The 12,618-nt window shown below is 32.6% G+C and overlaps 1 protein-coding gene across 1 annotated transcript; it reads right to left on the minus strand.

The window, feature by feature from the left end:
* Positions 1-3,471: 3,471 nt before the first annotated feature.
* On the minus strand, positions 3,472-9,749 carry LOC134261153 (ras-related protein Rab-11A-like). Its single transcript, XM_062743609.1, has 6 exons — positions 9,104-9,749; positions 6,345-6,456; positions 5,440-5,523; positions 4,775-4,968; positions 4,376-4,456; positions 3,472-3,724 (listed from the first exon to the last, which is right to left on the minus strand). Exons 1-6 carry the CDS (start codon positions 9,204-9,206, stop codon positions 3,585-3,587), a joined length of 714 nt encoding a protein of 237 aa, XP_062599593.1. The 5' UTR covers positions 9,207-9,749; the 3' UTR covers positions 3,472-3,584.
* Positions 9,750-12,618: the final 2,869 nt, after the last annotated feature.

Raw genomic sequence — 12,618 nt, forward strand, 5'->3', positions numbered from 1 at the left:
ACATCTCAGTTGATCCTGAAAAAAATCATACAATATTCAGTGATACACAATTAACCTCATTTTACAATGTAAGTAAAGCAATAATTTACAGTCAAAAGGGACAGAAATGCATAAGATACCATGTATTTTACCAAAATTTACTGAATATTTTTCTGATTTAAATTCAATCATAGAATGACCCATCATATAGAAATATTAAATGCACTCTGAGTTACATGCAGGTTATACAAGTGTAAATCACATGAAATGAGGATAAATACAGTATTGACATTCAAAACAGAACTTTACATAATTATGATTCTCCATCATTGGAAATGTAAACAAAACAAAGACAAACTTACCAGAATTATCCAATTATATGCCCAATTAAATAATCCAGTGAAACAACATCTTGGCTGATCCTGAAAAAAAAGCATACAATATTCAGTGATACTCAATTTAACCTCATTTTACAAAGGAAGTAAAGCAACAATCGACAGACAAACAGGACAGAAAAACATGTTTAAATGTAATGCAAAATAATATCTCTTATATATGGATACCTATACTCTAATCAATCATATTAAATGTCATTCGTAAAATGTATTTTTTAAGATAGATTTATTTAGGATCGACTTTAAATGATAACATGAATAGCACGCCATACTTTAACCACATGTCAAAACATTCTCTCAAATTACACAGAAATGGGTTATTTAGCATAGCTGACATTAAACATATAGGTGAGCGATAACATAATCACAATCATAAACAATGTGAAACAATTTTAAACGACCTACACTGTGGATTACAAGCCTTTTTCACTGGGGTAAAATCTTTGCCGAAATTCGCCATGGCTGCCCGAAACCCCGAACCCGACTGTATAAAAGATGAAGTCATACAATAACATAACACTGATGTAGTATTACATGATTTTTTTATTTTATTTCTTAAAAACTATAAGGGGAGTTTACCAAAAAAAAAGTAATAAGAAAAAAAAACATTTAAAGTTATTTTAAAAAAGTTAAAAGTTAAAAAATTTATAAGTTAATTTTAAAAAAAAGTTTAAAAAATTTAAAAAGAAATTCTAAGTTTTTTAAAAAAGTGACCTGGTGTTATAACTTGACAGACATAACACACACACATGTTTTTTTTTTTGTATTGAGTGTTATTTGTTATTGTCTTTCAGTAAAAAAAATCAGCTCAAACCGGTTAGGCTGGCTAGACTAGGCTGTCTAGACTGTAAATGAAAAAGTGTGACGTCATAATCACATTGTATTTATACAGTGGATGACGTCACAATGCATAGGTAAGTTTTTGCACACGGCACTTTACAGAGGATGCAAACAGGTATATATAAGAAAACACAGGTAAAAGGTATATTTCTTTTGCACACGACCCTCAGTTTTTTGCACACGGCACTTTATAGAGGATGCAAACAGGTAAATATAAGAAAACGTAGGTAAAACGTATTTTTTTTGCACACGGCACTTACAGTAAAGGTATATAAACCAGAGCTGGACATCGACGATCATTCTTCGTTAGCATTCTGAATTCAACACAGGTAAAATATGACAGAGGAAAATACAAAGGAGACCGTACCAGAAACACAGGATCTTTTAGATGTAGATGACAGGAGAATGATATGCGGTATCTTAAATCAAATGGCTTTTATCATGCAGATAATTCATAATGATATAGGTGATTTTAGAAAAGAAGTGATGGAAAAGATTCGCCAACAAGGAAGGAAGACACACCAGTTAGTGAAAGAAATACAAAAACTGGAGAAAAAGCATCAAGAACCCAAGATTTCAGGGACCCACCAGACCAAACCTTTAGTGAAAAAAGGAGACAAAAAAGAGAAAAAGGAAGAAAACAGAGAGATCCCAGGCCCCAGCACTACTCACAAGAGGAAACTATCCCTGACCACTGATAAGGGACAGAAGAAGAAGAAACAGAAAATGTAAATTGTATGTATGTATTTTCATTGTGAATAAAAATTGAAAATCACAATCTGTCTTGTTTGTGTTTTGTTTTCAGTAAAAAAATCCAGGTGGTTCTTGTCTTTCAGTAAAACCAGTTCAAACCGGTTATAGGACTGTCTAGACTGTGAATGCGTGACGTCATAATCACATTCTTGCAATGTTTTTTTTGCACACGGCGCATTTTTTTACCTGTATAGTCAGCAAAAAAAACAAAAACGTAGTACCTACGTACCAATGTAAACACACCCCGTATTTAAGGGGAATAGGTTAGGGTTAGTTAGGGGGTTAGGGTTAGTTAGGGGTAGGGTTAGGGTTAGTTAGGGTTAGGGTTAGTTAGGGTTAGGGTTAGTTAGGGCTAAGGGGGATAGGGTTAGGGTTAGTTAGGGTTAGGGTTAGTTAGGGTTAGGGTTAGTTAGGGCTAAGGGGGATAGGGTTAGGGGATAAGGGGTTAGGGTTAGAACTCCACTCAGTTGACCCATTTATCCCCTCAACCTCAGAACTGATCACATGATTTCTCTCAGCCAATCAGAATCTTCCGGGCTATCTAGACCCGTTATACTACTCACGATTTTTATTCTTTTTAAATGTAACAAAAATAAAAAGAAAACCCAAAATGATGTGATCAATACATATATATAATTCCATTAACAATGTACACCAGTTTAACACCGGATTTTTTTTTATTTGCATAACATTATAACATAACGTATATTAATTTGTAAGCAATAAAAATACATAATAAGCATTATGATACTGATTTTTCTATTTCCTCAAGAATACACATCTTATTTTTTGCTCTATCAGAAATTCACTCTTGGAATTTCTTCATTTAGATCTAAACATTATTTATAAAAAAAAATGTTTATATGTTTTCAATGAACACAGTCATACAGTTTATCGCTCACACACTAAAAAAGCTTTAACAGATGAAGTAATGTTGTAAAACATATCTGTGCCAATCATTCATCTTTAAGCCTATCAGAAAGTGGAAGTAAAGTGAAACCTGTCCAAAACATAAGGCACTTCGACACAAATGCAGAAATAAACAGTGTGTCGGATTGAACGCAGGTTAATTAAAAGATGGAAAATAGTTACTTGAAAATGGATATGCATGTCAAGATTAAAAGCAATGCGGAATTTTCAGAAGCAGCAAACAAAGCGCTTACTGTTTAAGGATTCATGATTTAAGTCAGTACACATCAATAGCATATAAAATATAACTTATTATTAAATACAAGGCAGCTTTTAGGATTGTCATGGATATGAACTTATACAAGAATGTATGGTGGGTCTTGGGCGAGCTTACGCACAAATAAAGAGAGATTACACACAAATATGATGTTATCATTAATTTAAAAGGGGTAAAGCAGAAATTTATTTTTAAAAATGTAGAGAAAATATATTTCATGGTAAGAGGTAAATGCTAAGCTTGCTACATGTATTTGAATTTGATTTTAGTAGTTCTTTACGTAGCCACTGTGATTGTGGAGACACAGCAGGTAAATGAAAACAAATGGTGGTCATTGTAATGCCGGTCACGTGATGACATGCCTTATGTCACATGACAATGTACTCCGTGTCACGTGATAACTTGTTTGTCACGTGATAACAAACAGTGTGTCACATGATAATACAACACTTTCTCTTTCCGTCCTTTTCGTTTTCAGTCTCTGTGACGTCATACGACTGTAGCTCACTGGTGAGTGTGAAACCACCTGTATCGTCCTTCATGCTTTTTTGTGAAACCATGGAGTAGATTTCTGAAAATTATAATTAAAAAAAATATTAATTATTAATAGTTACTTTTTGGTGATTCAGGAATTGATTTGTAAAACCAAGTGAACGTAGAACTGCTGCAATGAACTACTTTACTTAAAAATTATACGGAAATCGTCCCCTTTTTTTATTTCTCATTCAATTTTCGTAGGCAAAACGTAGAATTATATATTTAAAACAAATATTTTTTTTAAAACCGTAAGGATGTACCCCTGAACAGCGAAAGATAACTCCTGATAATCAATTGAATAAAACCAAATACTTTCATAAAATAACAGTTTTGAAACGTTGAAAACAAGGCATCACTTATTGTCGAAAAACATACTCGTATATTTAATTGATGTTAACGTTTGGAGTATCTGAAATAATTTTAAATAGAAAAATGCGTTTTCTGACGAAAAAGTGGAATGTATAGGCCGAAACAATTTATTTGATTTTTTATATTATTTAGGTGGCATTTTTAAAATGTTGACGTTTAAGAGAACATGTGGTATGGGGATAAATAAATACAAAAAATTGTGTGCAATTATTCATAGACATTGTATATAGAATAAAAACTGTGTTACAATTATGCTCATGTCATTGAATCATGAATGCTACAATTATTGAAGAAGGTAAATAAATGTTATATTCACCTGATAAAATTGTCTGGAATGCCGTCTCTACGTGTGTAGTGTCTAAAGCCGAGGTTTCAATGAAAGACATTCTGTTTTTCTCTAGAATGACACAAATGGGTACACATACTAGTATATACAGTCATGTACAATTATATACAAGAAGCGGGGAACATAGAACATAAAAGAACTATGATTTAAAAATAAAATCCCATTTGAACTGTCTGTTTCAATAAAAAAAAGAGAAATGGAAACCAAACAACTCTGTGACAATTTATCACTTAAATATATTTCTATCAAGTGTATAGACACCACAAATGCTTAAAAAGGCCTTTTCATGGATTACGAGTATTTCAATACAAAGTAATGCTTTTTTTTATTTTGCTATAATAAATGGTAAACATTTGTTTTTTAGATTACCTGCATACTGCTGAGCTTCATGTGACGACACAGCACGCAAATGACGAAGATCCGTTTTATTTCCTACCAATAATAAAATGACGTCATCATCGGTAAAGTCACGCACTTCCTTCAGCCATTTATCTAAATTATCAAATGTCACTCGTTTTGCAATATCGTAAACCATCACAACGCCGACAGCTTTTCTGTAGTATCTGCAATTAAAATAAATATATTTCTATATATGCATTTGCTTAAAAAGGGGTTTGAAAATTATTTTAAATGTCTGTTTTGTTGAAGTTTGTTTATGATCTTACGATGTATTGATATTACATTTCATGCGAAATTTTTCTTGTATTTTAATTTTTACACAATTCATTTGTTTTCTGTGTAATAAGACACTTGATCTCTGTATTCATTATTGTGTAGCATAAGTTTTCTGTGAAATTACACATTAGTTTTCTATGTACTTCAGCATTATATTTCTGAGTACATGTATACTTACGCATTAGTTTTTATGTGTACTTTCGCAGTAGTTTTTTTTGTTTTTGTTTTTGTTTTGTTTTTTTTTCCGTGTACTACTACTTACGCATTACTGTAGTTTTCTTTGTATTTTCTGTGTACTTACACATTAGATTTCTGTGTACCTGTGTACTTACGCATTGAATAGATTTCTGTGTACTTACGCGTTAGTAATGGCTCTGTATCTGTCCTGCCCCGCGGTGTCCCAGATCTGTGCTTTCAGCGTTTGACCATTAATGTGTACACTCCTAAAACATCAGATCAAGAGCATTAATGTGTACACTCCTAAAATATCAGATCAAGAGCATTAATGTGTACACTCCTAAAACATCAGATCAAGAGCATTAATGTGTACACTCCTAAAATATCAGATCAAGAGCATTAATGTGACACTCCTAAACCATCAGATCAAGAGCATTAATGTGTACACTCCTAAAACATCAGATCAAGAGCATTAATGTGACACTCCTAAAACATCAGATCAAGAGCATTAATGTGTACACTCCTAAAACATCAGATCAAGAGCATTAATGTGTACACTCCTAAAACATCAGATCAAGAGCATTAATGTGTACACTCCTAAAACATCAGATCAAGAGCATTAATGTGTACACTCCTAAAATATCAGATCAAGAGCATTAATGTGTACACTCCTAAAACATCAGATCAAGAGCATTAATGTGTACACTCCTAAAACATCAGATCAAGAGCATTAATGTGTACACTCCTAAAACATCAGATTAAGAGCATTAATGTGTACACTCCTAAAACATCAGATCAAGACCATTAATGTGTACACTCCTAATACATCAGATCAAGAGCATTAATGTGACACTCCTAAAACATCAGATCAAGAGCATATTTAATTCGATGATTTTACACATAATACGATTATAGTTAATTTTATTCATAATGATTTTAGTTCAATTTTAAAATCCGAATCTATAAAAATATCACGTAATTAATAACTTTTTACTGCAAATATATAATTAAAAAGTTTTATTCGGGAGAAAAATTCATTCATTCAAAAATTTAAATTCCCCCCTTCCACTCACTGAAGAGTTCCTACCTGGTGGCGAATTCTACTCCAATCGTAGTCTTGGTCTCTAGACTGAACTCATTTCTGGTGTATCTTGACAAAAGATTACTCTTACCAACACCGCTGTCACCAATCAGAACAACTGTAACAAAAAAGGAATCGTCACCCAATCAGCACAACTGTTACAATATATAAAAGGAATCGTCACCAAATCAGCACAACTGTTACAAATATAAATGAAATTATCACCCAATCAGCAAAATTGTAACAAATATAAACCAAATCGTCATCCAATCAGTAAAACTGTAACAAATATAAAAGGAATCATCATCCAATCAGCACAACTGCAAGAAATATTAATTATTAAAGGAATCATCACCCTATTAGAAAAACTGTCTACCAATATAAAAATCGTCAACCATTGTCAGGAGATCAGATCATTATATTTTTAGAACAGGATCTTGTGTGCTCTGTGGCAACGCACTTTGAAAAAATTACGCACTTTGAAAAAATTTTTCAAAGTGCGTTAATTTTTGGGACCAGGTTAACGCACTTTGAAAAAAAACTTTTTTTTTCAAAGTGCGTTAATATGGACCATATTAACGCACTTTGAAAAAAAAATTCTGCATGGCTTAGTCAATATTCCTACAAATCTTAAGTATGATAACTTATCATTTGAACCTGATTTGATACTTTTTGTCCCCCGCTTGAAAAGTGGGGGATATTAATTTGGGTCCGTCCGTCCGTCTAGCTGTCCGTCCATCCGTCTTTGTGTAACGCTTTCGTTTCCACACGATATCTCGACAACCCTTTAGGCTTTTGCAATGAAATTTAACATAACAGAATCCCTGTGGCCTTAGGAAGACCCCTTTTGAATTTGGGGTCAAAAGGTCAACATTCAAGGTCGTAAAGAACTACGAACGATAGTATTATTCTTCCGCCTATCTCTAAGTCAATTCTCAAAAGTTAACATCTTGGAATGATTCTCAAAATTTTTATACATATTTATATGAATTTTTATAAAACCTTACTTATTTGGGATACCAAAGAGAGATAACTCTATAATTTTGGCAAAACTTGTGTTTTCCACTATAGAAATCAACGGAAAACTGAAAATATTTTTACCCCCCCCCCCCCCCGTGAAACAAAAATTCCTTTTTACAGATAATATGGACTGTCATTTTACAAATTTATGCCAAAGTTTTTTTGTGTTTCACGGGGGGGGGGGCATATGTTTATAGACAAAAAAACGAAAAAAAAATGCTTATTTTTCACCAATTTTAAAGCTATTTAAAACTAAATAATTGTATTTTATTAATTTATATATGCTTTATTTATTTGCGTAAAACATGAGAAAAGATATTAGATACATGTTAAATGAACAATTCCTATGAAAATATCATGAAAGTTAAATACCTGGAGGTTAACAGAGAGAATATCAGATATGGTATCAAATTAACATCGAAAAGCAGACAGGTACTTAATATAATTAAATGTAATTAATGTTATTAATATTCTGATTTTCCTGAAAATGAACATAAATAGACTTTGAGATTTAAAAGAACAAAATTTCGATTTACTACAGACTTCCTTGTACAGTGCTTATACTGTATTTAGAATGCTCTTTTTTCCAAATATCATTGACACTTAAGTTTACGAGTTATAGAAATAGATACATCTGGGTGGGAATGATAAAGAGTTAAGCTGATAGACCTTAATTCAGCCAGTCTTTTCTTCGTTGTCCGTTTCTAGGTTTTCTTCAATCCATCAGTTTTTAGAAAGAAACACATCAAGGTAAGGGCACCGCAAAGCGGAGCATTCCTTCCCAAAAAGCATGTTCAGTAAATCAAGGCAGCATTTGACATCGATCGCGATACAAATTACGTCAATTCCACACAGATAAAAAAAAACATACACATAAAGTAATAACACACATAATCGCATCACTATATCCCATCATACGTTGCGAGGGGGTAATACTGTTGTCTATTTCTAAAATATACATGTAAGTCTAATTCCTTTTGTTTCATGAAAATTTTTTCAAAGTGCGTTAAATGTTTACATGGTGTAAAATTATGATGTACAGTCTTAACGCACTTTGAAAATTTTTTTCAAAGTGCGTTGATTTGGTCCCAAATTCAACGCACTTTGAAAAAAATTTTCAAAGTGCGTTAACCTGGTCCCAAAAATTAACGCACTTTGAAAAAATTTTTCAAAGTGCGTAATTTTTCAAAGTGCGTTGTAACAGTGCTCATTATTCTACTTTGAATAATGTGTTTTTAAAAATCAGTAAGAAGAAAATTACTGTTGACATGACTTTGAAATACGTTATGGTTTTCAAATCAAGATTTAAATTATGTTTTTACGAAATAAAAATGGTATTAAGTAAATCATTGTCCTCAAAAGTTGCCAAATATTCTGTTGCGCTTAACTAACTTTTGCATACGCTCGTACATTCGAGTAGACAGGGATTCTTGAAAATTAAGCATAGGGTTCGAATCAGAGGCTGGGGGCTTAGCCTCCTATACACTTTTAAGTGCTGATTGACATAAAAATAGGCGTGTAAAATAAATTTGGTTTAACCCCTCGTACTTTTTAGCCCCCACCTCCCCACTTACAATTTGGTTTCGCCTATGAAAATTTAAACGAACATGATATAAAAGTTAAAAAAAAAATATTATATTTGCTCAATATTCTCTTTCGCATTCAACCAGAAGAAAAAAGAAATAACTTAACAAAATTTACATAGTTTTTGAAATATATCCAATACTAAAATGCATTGTACAAACCTTTCGCCAAGAAGTCGTATTCATCTTCTGAATATGTCGGGGGATTTGGTTGGTTTTTACAGTGCTCACACGTCCTGTGGGTACATTTAGATGCTTTCTGCATTTTATGCACAATTAATCCTTTAATCGATAGAAATATTAAGATTGCTAGCACTGGATCACCAAGAAAATAATCAACAAAAACAACAACATCAACAAAAATGAAGATAGAACTCTATATCCCAAACACGTGTATATTCCTTCCCCGTTATATCTGCCTTTAAACTAAATTATAAAACATCAACATTTATATATAAGCCGATTTAGGGAGAAATTTTAAAAACTTTTTATGAGTCAACATTTAAATAACGTAAATGGACAAAAATAAATAATCATACTGCTAAGGTGTCTTTTTATAGCCATGATATTAAACAATCATGTAGAAACTGCCAGTCTGGCCATTGTGTGTAATGTTTACAAACAAACCTGAATCACGCACCTGTCATATCTATAAATAGACTAGGTCTTATAAATCGATTGGAAGTCTCCTCAATCGCAACTTCTCGGACCTTTTCGGCGAGCGGTAATCAAAACAAGGTTTTTCCGACCTTTTACGGAAAGGCCCGAGATGATGCGATTGATTTGTTTTAGATCGAGTTGAATAAATAACTTAGTAAACACTACTTTTATCCTCTGGCTGTGAGCGAGGTCGCTCTTTTATCCAACCCGAGACACTTAAAGGACCACATCGCTCACCTGAGTAACTTTGGTCATGCTACATTCTTTACCATCGTCGCAAACCACGGCCAAAATGTACGATCCTCTTCTATTCTGGATTCCGGACCGTGGCTTGAGACGATGATTCTATACCAGATTTCCCCTTTGTAATACCTATTGTAATCCCACCCCACTTGTCTACCACCAAGGGCCATAATTTGGATAATGCAAAATCTACACTTTCCCAGGATGCTTCCCCAGTTTCAGATTTTCTGGCCCAAAGGTTCTTGAAGATATGTCTTTTAAATATTTTTACAATACGTTTCAATGAAAAACTTGGATTACCTATTCTCGTTCCTCCCTAAACCCCGGGTCATAAATTTAAAAACTTAGAATCTACACTACCCCAGCATGCTTCCACATAGGTACTTGAGTAGTGGTTTTATGAATATGTATGTACCTTCCTGATTTATATGTAAAAAAAAAGGAATATTTATATGATACAAAAATATTTTTTTTTATAAACCAAGACTCAAGTACCTGTGATGTTTCAACTTTTCAGGCCCAGTGGTTCTGGAGCCTCCTATTTTGTCGTCTTTTGCTAGCGCGCTTCATGAAATATGCCTATGTGACAAGTCTGTGTGATTCACACACCAATAGCTCACACAAAACTTGAGAAACATTCCTTAAATGTTCCAATTAATTCCAAAGCCTCATCTTCCCGTAAGGCATCAAGACAGAAAAAAAGAAAAAATTCCCCGTCATATTTCATATATTTATTCCAGTGTTTAATAATACCTCTCACATTCACACATAAATTCTTTGGTCCTGACAGACCCATTCTCTCACTGAATGCCGATAATAAACAAAACATGCAGAATTATAGTAAAGGTGTGAAAAAATAAAGAAAAAAATAGCTCATTGTATGAATATCTGGAATGAATTAAAAATCTAGTAAACTGCAGTTTGATAAATTTAGTATAGCTTAAAAATATTATACAGAGAAAATGTTACAATTTGTATACCAACAGTTTAAACTGAGAGTTTGTTATATCAAATGATAACTCCCCTTCACAGTGTCAAATCTAACATCTGCACCAAACCACCGCACAGAATTCATCTTGGACATAAAGGGCGGTAACTCTTCATTATCAGACGTTTTGATATCTGACTACATTACATATTACAGCCTTCCTACTGTATGTTCAACAATTTCATTTTTGACACAATTAGACAAGTTACATTGTAAAGAAAATAAATAAAAAGTCACTGTTGTACACAACTAGCTTGTTCTTTTTTGATATTATATGTATACAAAAACCAATAAATATAAGTATAGCACTTTAGTTGAAGCCTTATTTTCACATTAACGTAGATCAAAGAGGCCTCATTTTAAAATTATGTAGGTCAACAAAGCCTCATTTTAACATCATGTAGGCCAACCGCCTCGTTTTCACATTATGTAGGTCAACAAAACATCATTTTCACATTATGTAGGTATGTTCCCATTATCCAATCATGTGTGTGAGCATTTTTTTCTCCTTGTTGTTTTCTAATTTTTCTTTTTTGGAAAACAAAATTTCATTTCAACTTTTTATATATTCTGCCCAAAACATCAATGTTTGTAATTCTTATGAGCAAACTTCAAAAAAGACAATATTTTAGCAAAATTGATTTATAATTCTATGTCCACAAAATGAAAGCCTTTAAATTTTTTTGACATTGATTTCTAACATAAAAAAAAAAATGGATGTCTTTTTTTTGAATATCGAATCTGATAAATAAATTAAACAACAAACTTTTCATTGATCCTTCTAGGACCAAGGCGAATGGTAAAGCCAGATTTAGTATAAAAATTAAAAATGCAGTGACCATCACTTACAAAATAAATTCTCTTTCTTCCATAAATTTATAACATTTGATGGTCAAAAATGATAGTTCTCAAATATTCAAGTCTGAACAAAAAATGAGGATCCACTCCTCATATTATGTTATAATGTTATCATGTTTTAAAGAAATATCGGAATCCACCCCTCATTTCAGCATCAGTATTATTACAGTGAACAGTTTAAATTTATCTGTACATGTCTACACAAACATAAATAATTATCTGCAGCAATTTTAGTGTTTAAATGCACAATTCAAAACGGCCATGCATTTCCTTTTCTTTTGTTCATTTTGTGAAATCTACACTTAATGATTAAAAAAGAAAAATGGTAAAAAGAATTTCACAAATCGTTTACAGACATAAGCACACAGCTGTTTATGCAATATTTTAACTTGCCCTGTCTGTCATTAAAAAAAAAAAAAAACATGACATAATATATTGAACAATGCACTTCCTCAAGTGGAAACATTCTCAAGAAATCTCCCTTACCGCAATTCAGTTAGCATTCTAATTTAGCAACAAAATATTTTACCATCTTTCTTGGGCAGTATACTTGTTTCACAAAGTTTTAGGTCCGCATCAAAGTTGTACATACATGTAGCAAAAATGCATCAATATTCATTAAGAAACAAAATAGCCACCAAAGTGTTGCATTCTGGGTAATAACATTAACATATAAATCCAATTTCTCGACACAGTTCATTAACCATAACTATATGTACATAAAAAAAAGAACAATTCATAGCAAAATAACATAATCAGGAAAACAGAACTCTTGTCTTCACTCCACCCTAACCACTCGTCAAATGATATGTAAACACTTGAAATCCGGAGCACTTTGACAATAGTGATGCTGAAACGAGTGATCTCCCTTTGTTGTTGTTTGGTTCCTGATGCCTGGTGGTGGGCCCCCCCTCAGACGTTACAACAT

The sequence above is a fragment of the Saccostrea cucullata genome, unplaced genomic scaffold, assembly GCF_032062105.1.
Source record: "Saccostrea cucullata isolate Sc308-1 unplaced genomic scaffold, CSIRO_AGI_Scuc_v1 ctg12091, whole genome shotgun sequence".
NCBI classification, from domain to species: Eukaryota; Metazoa; Mollusca; class Bivalvia; order Ostreida; family Ostreidae; genus Saccostrea; species Saccostrea cuccullata.